General features: G+C 43.5%; 1 protein-coding gene across 2 annotated transcripts in view; it reads left to right on the top strand.

Moving 5' to 3' along the window:
* The first annotated feature begins 142 nt into the window (after positions 1-142).
* XPNPEP3 (X-prolyl aminopeptidase 3) overlaps positions 143-14,508 on the top strand; it is a 34,619-nt gene continuing 20,253 nt past the window's right edge. The window contains exons 1-9 of one of the 2 annotated variants that reach the window (XM_041129451.1): positions 143-275; positions 1,883-1,999; positions 4,521-4,928; positions 6,770-6,972; positions 7,662-7,724; positions 9,109-9,222; positions 9,968-10,111; positions 12,223-12,308; positions 12,969-13,152. In XM_041129451.1, the coding sequence (XP_040985385.1) occupies positions 215-275; positions 1,883-1,999; positions 4,521-4,928; positions 6,770-6,972; positions 7,662-7,724; positions 9,109-9,222; positions 9,968-10,111; positions 12,223-12,308; positions 12,969-13,152 (1,380 nt within the window). In that variant the 5' untranslated portion in view covers positions 143-214. The remainder of the gene's footprint in view (positions 276-1,882; positions 2,000-4,520; positions 4,929-6,769; positions 6,973-7,661; positions 7,725-9,108; positions 9,223-9,967; positions 10,112-12,222; positions 12,309-12,968; positions 13,153-14,508) is intronic. The other variant, XM_041129452.1, reaches the window with a different exon arrangement.

Genomic DNA, 14,508 nt, shown 5'->3' with positions numbered 1-14,508 from the left:
GGCCTCCGCGGGCGCCTAAGCCGGCGTGGCGCCGCTCATTGGCGGCGGGGAGTGGACGGGCGGCCGCGCTCGTTGATGGTGTCAGCGCCCGGCGCCGCGGCGGGGGAAGGCCCCGCCGTGCGCGGGCTGGGCCGGGCCCGGTGCAGGGGTGACGGGGGGGGGGGGTCTGGGGTGGGGGGGGGGTCGATCCCCGCGGTAGCCGTGTCCCTCGGATATGTCGCGCCTTCCGGCCCGGAGGCTTGTGGCGGCGGTGAGGGGCTGGCGCGGCTTCTCAGGTCAGAGACTCCCCCTTCCCTCACCACACGCCGTCACTTCACCTCACCGGCGCGGCCCCGCGGCCGTGGCTGCCCCCGTCCCCGTGGGGGGGGGGGGGGGGGCTCTGGTAACTGACTGCCCGGGGCGGGCTGTGGGGCCGCTCCGGCGTGTCCCGTTCGGCTGAGGGGGCGCGGGCAGGCGGCTGGCTGCGGCAGCGGCGTTGTAGCCCTCGGTCACCGTTGGATCTGAGGGAAGAAGGGCTTGTTGTTTGACAAATAAAGCAACGATGTGGAAAGCTCCTTGCTGTCTTCAAAATACTGCTTTATTTAATGCCCGTTGTCTTCTCCTGTCTCGTTGCAAGCTGACCTGTTTGTGTAGGCGGAGAGAAACAGTGACAACGCTCTCTTTTTAAACTGCGCAAAAAGCTGTAATTATGTTTCACTGCCCGGGTTTCCAGACTGTTACTCCAGTCAGTCATCCCGTAGTGAATGCTTTATGTTATGACTGTCAGCTGCCATGCATAAGTAATCTTCAATTAGTGGCTAATCGTACTGGCTCCCACTGAAAGTCCACGGTCTATATGTTCTGCTATAAGTCTCTGAGTCTCAGCTCCCTGAAAGGCAGGCAGCTGGTTCGCTTGTGTTGTACTCGCTTATGCTAGTGAAGAGTTGATTATAATTTGTTCTAAGAACGCAGCGCCATGCTATGACAGCATCAATTGATTTTGTAGTAGGCACATGGTGAGTGACACAAAAGAGAACTGGTTTCTAAAACATCAGCTGGTGGATGTTAGGAAACTGATTACCATCTCCTTCCACATGTCCAATTTGTATCTCGGCACAAGCAATTCTTCAGCTGCAAAAGGCTGTGACTAAGAGTTGCAAAGTTTGTAAAGTTTATGGCAATGATATTTAATTTTAGCTTTTGTCTTACTGTGCACACCCCCAGCTCCCAAATGCACGCTTGTAATTCTCTTTAAAACTTGTCTGCTTTGGCTGCGTGGATGTGAAGAGGGATACATAACTGTATGTTCTGAGGAACAGTTTTCAATTTGGCTAAGGCTACTCTCAAGTAAGTTAAATACATAAACGGGGACTCTTGTGTATCTTTCATACAGAAAAAAACCCCGCATTGCTGCATAAACCTGTGGTATTTTATGGCTTCTTTGTGGTGTTATTAGTAAAAAAAGAACTGGAAAGGCCTTGAAAACTGTATAATTGTTCCATATGAGTGGTATTTTTGAAGATGTCAAGAAAAGACGATATACAGGTGTTGTGCTTCAAGCCCTGGGGTGCTTGAGGGACGCGAGGGAGGGCGAGCACCAAGTGTAGAAATTGGAGTATGTGCAAACTGACATAGCTTTCTGGGTTTTTGTGCTGAATTGTCAGGTTCAGCTTATGTTAATTTATTTCAATCTGTTTTGTGAATATTTGATCGTTAGTTGAGTTGTGTGCACATTGTTTCATAAACTATTACGGTGCACAACAAATTGAGAAGTTAAGGAGGGATATTTATGTCATGTAAGTGAAGCGAGTGCTACGAAGAGGCAGATGACTGGAGCATAATTCTGCAGTTTGCTAACTGGAACGGTCTTTTACCTTAACATGGTGCATTTCTTTTCCTCTAGTTTGCAAGTCATGTGCTCTCCGAAGATTTTCCATCCAGCCTGCCCAGCAGAAGAAGATTCCAAACCGGTATTTGGGCCAGCCCAGCCCCTTCACACACCCACACCTTCTCAAACCAGGTTAGGTTCAGGCCCTGTATGAGCCAATCATTGCTATTCTTTCTTGCCTCTGTTTTTTCTGAGATGTCTAGGACAGAGTATTGATTTACTGCATCATACAGGTGTCCATGATTTCAGCTGTTTATGATTAACTTCTTTAGGCAGTAATTATATTTAGTAGTTAATTTCCTTGTCGGAGATGATACTGATTCCAAAACCAGGCTTCACGTGTTAGCATTTTACCTTTTTCTCATGGAGTGGTTGGTGTCACTGACTTCAGTAATGCAGCCCTTTCATGGCAGTGGCATCTTGGGAGCTCATTGTCCTGCAAATACAATACAGTTTATATTGAGGAATCCTTTGTGCAAGCTGAACTGCTAGAATGCTTCATATATAATGTCTTGTGGGTCACAAAATAAAGGTGTCATTCAGAAAAGGAGATCAGGGAGAGACTTACTGAGGGTTGGACACCACTTGTCTAAAGAACATGCCCCCTTCAGAACAGTATTCAAGCTGTGAGGAAAAGAAGAAAAAGAGACTTGTGGCTATAAAGTTAGAAGGTAGTGATGAAAGAGAAGCTGAGGTTGTGCAGTTTAATGAGATTAATGAAAATGAGCGTGTAGGTATGAGATGACCATGATTAAAAACTTTGAAGTAAAAATATGTTCAAGATTATGTCCAGGAAACCAGATTCTGGTTCTGTGTTCTTTTCCATAGATGGATATACAGAGAGAACAGATTAATATGTAACCATGGACTTACATATTTAACTGTAGAATAATTCAGGTCAGAAGGGACCTCAGGATGTTACTAGGTCCACCCTCTTCTCAAAGCTGAGCTAACTTCAATATTAGATCAGGTTACTCAGGGCACTGGTTAACAGCTCACAGTAAATGAGGCTGACGCTTTAAAAGTACTCACAGCTGAAACACTGGAGATTAACCCTAGCTGCCCATAGTAATTTTCCATTTAATAAAGGAGTGGTGTTTTCCTTAAAATAATACAACATTGTTTTATTGCAATTATTGTTTTAAAAAGCAAATGCCTTTAAGGCAAAGAGAATTTCCAGGCCTTGCAGTCAGAAGACAAATGGGATTCCCATGTTCCACCCTACTGCAGTTTCTAAACTTCACTGGGCTGTTTGTGGTAGTTAGAAAGCTGACTGGAATGCAGCAGAGCATAGGAAATTTGCAGTATAATATTGCAGAAATGTGGGGTCAGATTGCATTTAAACAGTTTCTGTGTTCTCTGTCATTTCTCGATCTACAGAGTAAAACAAATTTGGTGGTTTGGGTTTTTTCTTTACAAAAAAAGACTTTCACACCAAATAGGTGTTGGGGTTGTGTGGTGTTGAAAAGGTGTAAAGTTTGATGCAAATACAACATATGTGATTTTCTTAAACTCTCTTTTGTCAAGGAAAAACATTCTGGATAGAACTTCCCCCTCTCATCACACCCATGCAAGAATCCACTTACAGTACAAGACAAATTTCAATTTTTATTCTAGAATTGTCATTGTGTAATACATTAAAGAGGAAGAAAAGATTAGGAAAGTAGAAAGTTAACCGTATGAAAATGCAATCTATGCTAAAATAGGGTATTAGCCAAAGTAGTGATTAAGGCTTATGTATTAATTTAAATCATAGTTAAGGAGTCTCACATTTTTAAAAATACTTACTTGAGCTGTTGTTGGTTGTTCCTCCAACCTCAGTCTGATTTTGTTGAGTATCTTGATTGCTGTACTTCATATCCTTCATGACTGGAGCAGTTTAAAACACTTTCATCTAAGAGAGCATTTGTTAGAGTCATTGGGAATATAGTATTTAGCTTTGGAAAAATCTGAATTGTTAATTATTGAGAAAAGCTACATCTGACCTGGAGGAGATTCTTTCTCTTAATCGTGGTCTGGCTCCAGCTTGCAGTTCGTGGTTTATTTCTGCCTGGAATCTTGTGACTGGTTAGACTCTGCAACCTCTGTGTTTCTGCCTGATCTCCCAGTATCTGTAACACTCAATCTGCCCCTTATGGTTTAGAACTAGTTACTTTATGAGTTGACTTAGTGTGTATTTGAATAGACATTCTAGCTTTATCTGAGGAAATTAATGCTCAACCTCGGGAGGTAATCTTCTGTTCAATGTCCAGGTGCTATAAACCCCATCGGTTTTCAGCAGTCAAAGTCCAGTTTGCCTTGCCCCTTCCCCTTTTTTTACATGTCTTTCCAAAAACATCCATCTATTTTGGATGTTTGTCTAAATCCACCAGGTTTTGTGATTTCTGCTTTTGCACAGAAATACATAAGAGAAAATCGGATTTGTTAAAATAAATTTCTGTCTTTGCATGATGGAGGAGCAGACTGAGTGAGGATGTGCTGTAGGGATGGAAGCTGAAGAGGTGCATGAGAGAGCAATGGTAAGGCTAATGAGGGACCACAACGAAGCCATGCATATGAAAGGCATCAGGGAGTAGGCAGGAATCAGGCATGCAACTAGTAAAATGTCACAAGTGCCTTGAATTTCTCGATCTGACTTGTTTTGTATTCGTAGGAGAGGTAACCCCAGGATTGTCACAGGTGGAATACGCTCTTCGCCGACACAAACTGATGGCACTGATCCAGAAAGAAGCACATGGCTGGGATGGATCGGACCACACAGTGATTCTGCTATCCAACCCCACGTACTACATGAGCAATGACATCCCCTACATTTTCCACCAGGACACTAACTTCCTCTACCTCTGTGGGTTCCAGGAGCCTGACAGCATCCTGGTGCTGCAGAGCATTCCTGGCAAAGCGCTGCCTTCCCACAAATCCATACTTTTTGTACCCCGGAGAGATCCAAGCCGGGAGCTGTGGGACGGGCCCAGATCAGGCACAGATGGGGCAATCGCTCTCACAGGAGTAGACGAAGCTTACACCATCGAGGAGTTCAGGCATTTGGTGGCCAAGCTCAAAGGTAACAAAAAATGGAGGGGGAATGGGATGACATGTGATTTGCAGGGTCTGAATGGTACGGGTTTGGAAGGTGGTCTGTGACACCAACTCAAGACTATCATGAACTTGGGGAGGTGCGGGGGCTATGACAGTATGACAAAGACAGTTGGGAGTTCTTGTTAGCTTCTTGAGGGTCACCAGTGGAAAAGTAGTTTTGAAAATAATAGTTTTTCCTCTTCTCTGAATTTCTTGTGTGCCCATGTGAATGCCAGTGTGCACATCTGTAAAATGTAAGGAACAGGATAAACAAGAGAGCGTCGCCAACCATGTTACCGTTTTAGTCATACCTTTTTGCTGACAGAGCCAGAACCAGACGAAGCATAGGAAACTTAAAGGTATTTTATTCATAATAGACTTGGAAAATGATCCACACAGGGAGGTTGTTAGTCCACTCACCTTTTTTAGATAGATGTTGACTTACTCTTGAAATACGAAAATTGCTGTCCTTTAGACGTGGTGTTCCGCATCTAACATCACCAGGTAGCCTCAATGCTTACAATCCAGAGTGAACTTAAATGCATTATAAAATGAAGCTGGAGGCTTACGACAATATAAAAAGGGCAAGTGTTTGGGGGATTACACAAATAAATAGAGTGAATTCTGGAGTCTTAAATCGCATCTTGGATTCTAGTTATTTTGTTTCAAAAAAGGATATATTGGAAGTAGAAAAGTCACAGAAGGGGCAACAAGAATGATTAAAAGTATGGAGTGTGTGTGAGATACATGCTGGACAAACCTGCTCAGTTTGAACAGCAGAAAACAGAAGGTAAGGTATGAGAGATGTGTATGGTTATGGAAAGCATAGAGACGATGAGTAGGAATGATTAGTTGCTATTTTTCATAATTTACAAACAAAGGGAACACTGAATGAAATGATCACATGGCAGATTTTGACACCTTTTAAGTTTTAAATTGTAGATCATTCATGGAAGGTTTGGAATGTCAAAAGTATAAATGGATTCAAAAATTTTTAGTTCTGGGCGGGAGAGGTCCATGAAAAGCAGTTAATCAGTGTTACGAAGATGCAGCCTTGAAATGAAGAAACCAGAAGTAGGGAGGATGTGCTAAGGGAAATACTCTTTCATAAATGCCCAGTTTCTTAGAGACTTTTTGTTAGCACCTGCTAATGGCTACTGCCACCAAAGGAGGAGGGCCTAGGTGGACATTAGCTGTGACTCAGCATGGCTTTTCTACTCATTCCCATTTAAAATGCTCCTGTGGGGAGAATGTGGGTGCTAACTCTGATGTTCTAAATAAATTTCCACATGGGTAAATAAGTTTGTCCTCAGTAAGTCATCTTCTCTGAATGGCTGAAATAAGCAGTTGTTCCCCAAAGATACTCTGAAGCGTAGTTGATAATGACCCTGATTCCATGAGATGGGTAAAAGGTAAATTGCCTTACAGCATCGGGGGGACAGGCTAAATGAGAGGATGATTCAGAACATGCACCACAGGAGTGCAATGGCTACTTAGCTTACACAAGTGCAACTTTGATATGCAAACTGTGAATGGATCTGTGCAAGGTACATATTTTCAGTGATGATCGTAAAACCTAATATTGGCATAGAAGTGGGGATTTGTCAAATCTACATGCTGCGAATTGGTAATCTTCCAGATTTTGAAGAGACTGCTAGTATCCTGTGACAGTGAAAGTGTCTATATGGTCTGTAAATACAGATTCAGAGGAAATTAATTTCTCAAATATAGCAACAGGTCTAGTTTAGGAGGAGTGAGTTTGTTCAGTATGGGGAGGACATTTCTACATTTATTTTCGTCTGTGTCAGCTTTTGTTTTGTATTCCAGGTGAGTCAAACATTGTTTGGTATGACTTGACGAAACCAGTGCATACAGAGCTGCACTCTGACTACATGCAGACCCTGGCTGAGATAAAAGCTCGGAACAAAAACCACATCCAGGGCATCCGACATCTAGTGCAAAACCTTCGGCTGATCAAATCTCCTGCAGAGATTGAAAGGATGAAGAAAGCTGGACGGGTGACAGCAGAGGTGTGGGCTCGTGTGCTCTCCAGATGAACCAGTGCATTCCTTTAAAGAAGAAAGGGGAGAGGGCTGTTGATGGGGTGACGTGGGTTGGAAGGATAGCTTTGGTCTAATCTGCTACTGAACTGCTGTGTCTCAACTGTTGGCTGGGCTTGGCTCCCTCCACTTGACAAGGAGAAACAGGAGGACTGCTTGGACTACCAGCTTCTCTCAATTAGTGTAACTTGAGCAAAGACAAGCCAGCAGATGTTAAACTTTGTTTAAAAGCAATACCTATTCAGGAACAGGAGTAGCCTCTTCACTCTTTTCTCAGCCTTCCCTCTCCTTCCCCGCGCCGTTCTCTTCCCCATTTATCCTGTTGTTTTTGAGGAAACAGGATTTTTATGAACACATTGCCTGTGTATGTCTCCATTTTCCCCCTTCTCCCTCAAATACCTTTTGAACTCATTGGCCAATTTTAAACTAATCTGACAGATGACCTCAAATGCAATTATGTTTTTGTAAATATTATTAAAATAGAGAGCCAAGTAGAAAAGAGAGGCACAGCTTGTCCTTCTCTGAAGGAAAAGCTGCCTCTGGTTCCTGTGTTCTGGGCCAGCTGATTTTAGGCCTTCCTCAAAAGACAGCAAGTAAAAAAAATAACTTCTTTCAAGTTCAGGCTCCTTTGCTAACTGAAAGGCCCTTCTTTTTCATAGGCTTTCATAGAGACAATGTTTGCCAGCAAATCCCCAGTGGATGAAGCCTTTCTGTATGCAAAGGTGAGTACTTTGTGGTTGGAGGTGAGATAGAAGGTCTGGATGTTGGTTATCCTTCCATGAAACTAGAAATGTCAGAACTCTCTATAATGTAGGCTTCCGGCTGTAGCACATTCCTCCTTCACCCAGTTCTTGTGGTTCCTAGGACGTGCAGAAAAGTCAGTGTGAGGAATTCCTCAGCTGTACTTCTGTACCCTTATTGAAGGAATGTAGTGGTTGTCTTAAGTTTATCTGCTATTGATGTCTTTTTCTATTGTATTTAAATACAAAACCTGCTAAACCATCAGAGATATAGTTATTATCTTATTCTATAATACAGTTCTATTGTGCAGAATTTAAGTAGTTATAACACCTGTTTGTAAAGCCTGCTTTTCTTGACTGTAGCCTCTTACTACATCAGATTACCACAGCTATCTTGAAGCAGTGTAGACACATCTCAGTTACAAAATAAGCACTAATTGGCCTCTGCATTTGGTAAGGAATTTCGTAAGGAATTGCAGTGAGATGCCTGTTTGAGAAACATCAGCAGGATTTGACCCTGTATTACAACATAGATGGGCCTGTGCTGACATGGCACTGAGCAGCGGTACTAAGTTGTAGAGAAAATTATTTTAATTAAAGTGTATTTTACGGATCAACTTTTCACTCCAGATCAGGATTGTAAAACCTACTTTACTACACGTAGGCATCCTGGAGTGTTCTGTCCCGTGTGGTTTTGGTAATTATAGAAAAGACAGGTTGTTAATATATTGAGGATATAGAGGATCTTTACAGATGTAAGTTTATTCACTTCCATGCTTTCATCAGCTTCGTCACTCAAGAAAGATAAAGATCTTGAGGCTTACAGTGCCTTTTTTTTCTCCCCTCGGACATCAAGGTAGTGCATGCTTTCAAACCTTCTTAGTTCAACAGAGTCATGAAAATAGATACTGCTGTAAATATGCTGGTACTTTGTAATTTTAAAAGGCAGCAGCAATACACAACTGTTGTCATGCTGACATTTAGGATCTTTGAAAATTCGCAAAGTTGTATGGCAACTAAGAGCATTAGTTTATAAAAGAACAAATCCTCACCTTTATGGTGATTTATGACAACGTAATGAATGTTTGATACAGTATTGAACAGCTTGCACCAGAAGGAGCTTCCATGAGACCAGATGCAGACTTAAAACACTATCTTGAAGAGTGAGTAGTTCTGTATTTTTTTTCCTCCAGTGTTCTTGGAAAGCATTCAAGGCTGCTTTCATTTAGTGAACTCACTTTCCAGTTTCACTTTGTGTTGTACAAATTAAGAAAACAGTTGCAGGACATGAATTATAATAGCCCCAGGGCAGTTAATCACCTGAATCAGTGCTAACAGGCTTCTCCTCTCTGAATTGGTGTTCTAGTTTGAATTCGAGTGCCGGGCTCGTGGTGCTGACATCTTGGCCTACCCTCCTGTTGTTGCTGGTGGCAATAGATCAAACACTTTGCACTATGTGAAGAACAATCAGCTCATCAAGGTAAACGATACGATGTCCAGTAACTTACAGTGCAGCGCTGTGACACGCTGTACCCATATGTGCCCTGTAGCTGCTCTTTGTTTTGACTGAACAGATCAAAACACTTAAATAAGTATTTTCAAGTGAGCAGGGGAAAGGAATCCTGCCCTGGTTAGTTTTACTGTCAGTGACAGGTTAACTTCACTCCATCTAGTCTCTTTCTCTCCTCTTTGCACTTTCTGCAGTATTTTCTGAACAGTGGAAGGACTTGCAAACAAGCTTGGAAATAACTTCATTTAGCGAGCATGTCTGCTCCCACACCGTGTGCAGCAGTGTGCAGTGCTGGGTGGATTGCTAACCTCACAAAAGAGAGGGACCACTGCAGCAGGCAGAGTGAAGGCTCTGGGGAGGTCTTCTACTGTCACTTGCATTGCTTGGCCTTGCTTTGCAACATAAGGTGCAATAGTGCATTCCTCCTCTGGCAAGGAGGCTGAAAAGCATTTCGGATTCTGTGTAGGCTAGCAAAGCAGGGAAGGGGAACAAGGAGGGAAAGGATCAGCGTTAAATGTTGAGAGGTGGATTAGATGGCTGTAGGTAAATTAATGTCTTATTTTGAAGATCCACATCATTGAATTGAACCCTCTCCAGCTTTTGTGACAATACACCTTTAGATTCAGATAAGTATTTTCAGGAGCAGTTATTCCCCCACTGCTCTACTCATGATTCACTTTTCAGAGGAGCATATTTTTTCTCTGTCTTAATGCAGGAAGAAACTTTCCCACTAGCATTGTCTGTTCTTGAAGCTGGCATGCTAGCAGACCTTGAAATGATCTGCAGAGACAGACATACAAAAGATATGACAGGCTGCTTTTGGCAGAAAGAAGCCTCCTTTGTTGTACTGTCGTCTAAGGTCAGGCATGCTCATGTAACTCCAGTTTCTTCTGATAAAGTTGTGCAGTTAAATGACTGTCACTTGTTTTTTTCAAAACTGTTAAGTAGGAGGTTAAACTCATAAACTTGACTCTTTCTTTTCCTTTGTGTGCTACTTCCTACAGATCTTGTTGCCAAATAGGCTAACAGAGTGTCTAATTTGAAAGGTATCTGAAGGCTGCTTATGGCCACATGTGGACTTCATTCAGTCCACCACTTAGTGGTTTCAGCTTTAAGGAAAGAGGACACGAAGCATGACATAAGGGACTTACTGGGCAACAAACCACAGGCAGAATTCCTGTACCCAATAAATTGCTACTTAGCTTGTTTAATTGCTTGGAAGAGGGCAGGTGCTATAATTTCATATTTTACTTAAAGAATTGAACCAGCTATTCTGAAGAAGCTAAAAATACAATTTAAATAGATAGTTAATGGCCTGTCTATTCAGTGGGTAGTGAGGTCTGAGTTTATCTGCTGCGTAACTGTTTGTGGCACTTAACTGTACACAATGATAGTAGCTAGCACTGGAAGTAGTGCTAGCAGTGAAATTCTGCTTCTTTTTTCCCTTAAAGTGCTAGAATTATTCTTTGTCATGCCACATCATGGCTGCTGTCACAGTCACGGATCTGTGGAGTGAATATCTGTAAAAGGCCTTGGATTACATGTAGTGTAAATCCATAGAGAATTTAATCCAAACTTTTTACAGATCTCACTGCTCTTGTTTGTTGTTAGCCTCTTTAAGGAGGGAAAGCAAGGCAGTGGTTTTGTTCCTGGCCCTTTGTCTTTTTTTGTCAGGGTTTTTGGAAGATGTGCGGTCAGTGATTTAATTGACATGGAACAGTTTTGCTGAAGCGAATTGGAGGTTCACATCTCCAGAAGTTTTTTCTTCCATGTCATGGTTTAACCCCAGCCAGCAACTAAACACCACCCAGCCGCTCACTCACTCCCCCCCACCCAGTGGGATGGGGGAGAAAATCGGGAAAAGAAGCAAAACCCGTGGGTCGAGATAAGAACGGTTTAATAGAACAGAAAAGAAGAAACTAATAATGATAATGATAACACTAATAAAATGACAACAGCAATAATGAAAGGATTGGAATGTACAAATGATGCGCAGTGCAATTGCTCACCACCCGCTGACCGACACCCAGCTAGTCCCCGAGCAGCGATTCCGCGCCCCCACTCCCCAGTTCCTATACTAGATGGGACATCACATGGTATGGAATACCCTGTTGGTCACTTTGGGTCAGGTGCCCTGGCTCTGTCCTGTGCCAACTCCTTGTGCCCCTCCAGCTTTCTCGCTGGCTGGGCATGAGAAGCTGAAAAATCCTTGACTTTAGTCTAAACACTACTAGCAACAACTGAAAACATCAGTGTTATCAACATTCTTCACATACTGAACTCAAAACATAGCACTGTACCAGCTACTAGGAAGACAGTTAACTCTATCCCAGCTGAAACCAGGACATTCCATCACCAGATAGATTCAGAAGTATATCTTAGAGCAGTCAAGGAAGACCCAGAAGAGAACAGGGAAGATGGTACAAGCTGTTCAATAGTGCATTTACAGTAATGATACACTGTCAGAGAAGTGATTTTGCTGGGTCCTCCTACCTTGTGACAAGGCTAAATCTTTAGCTGTTAGTGGTCTTGTGGGTAGCTGAGAAATCTATTTTTTTGTTGCAAAACCCTTCTGTCTCAGTCGCTAGCAGAGAACTTCTAGTGAAAGGAGTCACTGGTGTAATCTGCTGGAGTAAGCGATCCAGGTGTGAATGGGACTGGTGTCTCAGAGCACAGAATAGTTCAAGGAAAATGTCTTTTTTTACTCCAAAGTGTTTGAAAATCAGCGTGTTAAGAGTTCAGGCTGTAGATAAGCATAACAGTCAGAGACTACCTTGCAGAGAAACAATCCAGCTGGAATAGCCTATTTATAAACAGCAGCACCTGGGGTGTTGTTCTGCAAAAGGAACTCACATATCTGCAGCTGCTTTGCAAAAATAAAGACATAATCTCTCCCACTCTCAGACAGAAAAATCAATTCAGTTAATAGCTGGACTGACCCACAGGGCATTTTTTCCTGTTATTCTCCAGGATGGTGAACTGGTCTTGCTAGATGGTGGATGTGAGTCTTCCTGCTATGTAAGTGACATCACACGCACCTGGCCCATCAATGGAAGGTATGCTGCAATAAGGCTGTTTTGAAGAACTTTGAGAAGCTCTTAGATAATTGATGGATTGAGTGTATGTGTGTTTAATCTCTGTGTGAGTAGTTTTAATGTGTCCCATTCTGTGGTTCTTCAGAGTAATCAAATTATATAAACTAATCTTTCAGCATGAGAAGCTGTATTCCCCACTGCCTCATTAATTACTGGATGAATATGTGTGATTACTGCTATTTTCAGCTATTACAGCATGCTTAAAGTGCAGAGAGGGCTTTTGTGCATTCAGCTGTGGCTGACTCTGGTTGTATGTAAGAAAACAGGAGTTTAGTTGACCTGTACATGGCTCTGTCAGTTGTGAATTTGCTGGTGTGATGTCCCTGTGGTTGTGTGTTTGATTCCTGGATGTTTTGGCTCAAGTGCATTCTTTTTCCTGCGGTAGCTTTGCCTTGCTTTGCTTTGGGGTTAGGTTGTCAGCTGAGAAACCCTGCCTCTACCCAGTGCATTGAAGGGCATGTTGCAGTGATGCCTTGCCTGGCATTTCATATAAGGAGCCAGTTGCGTTCCTTTCTGACTTTCCCTTCTCCAACATAGAACTGAATCTATCCCCAAAATAGGTTCTGGGGAGAGGTTAAATTGTGAGAAATGTCCTTTGTTCCTTTTCTCAATGGTTTTCAGGTTCACCAAACCCCAAGCAGAACTATACCAGGCTGTCCTGGATATCCAGAAGTCCTGCCTGAGCCTCTGCTCCCCAGGCATGAGCCTAGAAAATATCTACAGCCTCATGCTGAGCCTTATTGGACAGAAACTGAAAGAGTTGGGGATCCTGAAGAACAGCATCACTGAGAGCCACTTCTTCAAGGTACCTTAAGTTTTTTTACTATAGCTTCCCTCTGCTAGGCCTAACTGCTTTCTCCTTGGGTTACGTTAGCGGCTTTAGTTTGGCTCAGGAATGTGCTTTTGAGATGTATCTTCTAATTGTCACCACACACTGTGCAATTCATGTTGTGGGCTGGTCTCAGCACAGGACTGGATTTCTCTCAGACAAGGCTGAACTTGAAGATGTGTTTAACCATTCAGCATGCAATTTCGTCTGAAGTAACCCCCCAGTCTTACATGCACAGTGTGAACATTTGTTCCTTGGCACTTGCTATTACGCTCTGCAGATCCATTGCCATTGGTCTGCACTACTTGTTAGTGTAGATGCACCTTTAGAGTACAGACAGTCTGAAGGAACCTATAGAGACAGTGGCACTAACACAAAATTCTGGGTCCAGGGCTGGCTGCAGGCAATTAGTCATAGTTTTGTGATCTGTTTAACATAGCATAAATCTGCAGTGCCACCAAAACGTGCAGCCCATTCTTCTCAGTCATTCCACCTGCTGCCTCTTCTGCACCATTTTGTGTCAGTATTGGGATTCACAGAGCTACCTGGTGAATAAGACCAGGAAACTGGTCTGCCTTAGAGCTGAACCTGCAGATCAAATAGGATTGGTTTGCAGTTAGAGAAGTTTATCCGGTCCCACTCACTGCAAACCTGCATGATTGCTGATGCCAATACAAGAAAGATGGTGGAACCAAGTGAGGGAGCTACCTCTTTGGCAGCAGGACAGATTTCTGCCAGGTTTAATTGTCCTACAGCGTCAGCGCAACAACAGCACAAGTTCTTGCCTGGGAACAGAGGCTATCATGCCGGTTTTCCTCGGCAGGCGGCAGCACAGCCAGACGAGAGCAGCGTCTGCAGCTCACTCCCCAGTGAATGTGAGGAGCGTGGGGCAGAGGAAGAATTAGCTCTTTGATGCCTGCTGTCAGGGAGCTCCTCTCTGGAGGGAGGGGGATTAGGAGGGTGTGCGGGTGAGGCGGTGTCTGTGCCCTGTAGAGGTGGATTAGAATCCTGCTGTAGCTACTGAGTGAAATCAGCACAGCGTTTGCTCTGTTGTGCATAGGAGACGTCTTTGCCACATCACGTAGCAGCTGTGTCAGCTGCTGCCGGTTGCCCGGGTCTGCTGATGGGAGCAACGCAGGGCTTGGATGTGTAAGAGATGGAAAGGGTTGGGGCAGCAAAGCTCAGTGAGCTGAAAACTGAAGTCTTGCCTGACATGCTGAGGTGGTGATGGGCTTGGGCTGTTCTTTTCAGTGAGGGGGAAAGGCAGTGGGCAGTATGCTCATAATAGGCACATGGTACTCCTGGGTTTTGAGGGCCATTCAGTTCTGGTAA

This window comes from Aquila chrysaetos, chromosome 17 (genome assembly GCF_900496995.4).
Source record: "Aquila chrysaetos chrysaetos chromosome 17, bAquChr1.4, whole genome shotgun sequence".
NCBI classification, from domain to species: Eukaryota; Metazoa; Chordata; class Aves; order Accipitriformes; family Accipitridae; genus Aquila; species Aquila chrysaetos.
The sequence above is the reverse complement of the archived record's forward strand: the minus strand, read 5'-3'. Positions and strand labels throughout refer to the sequence as shown.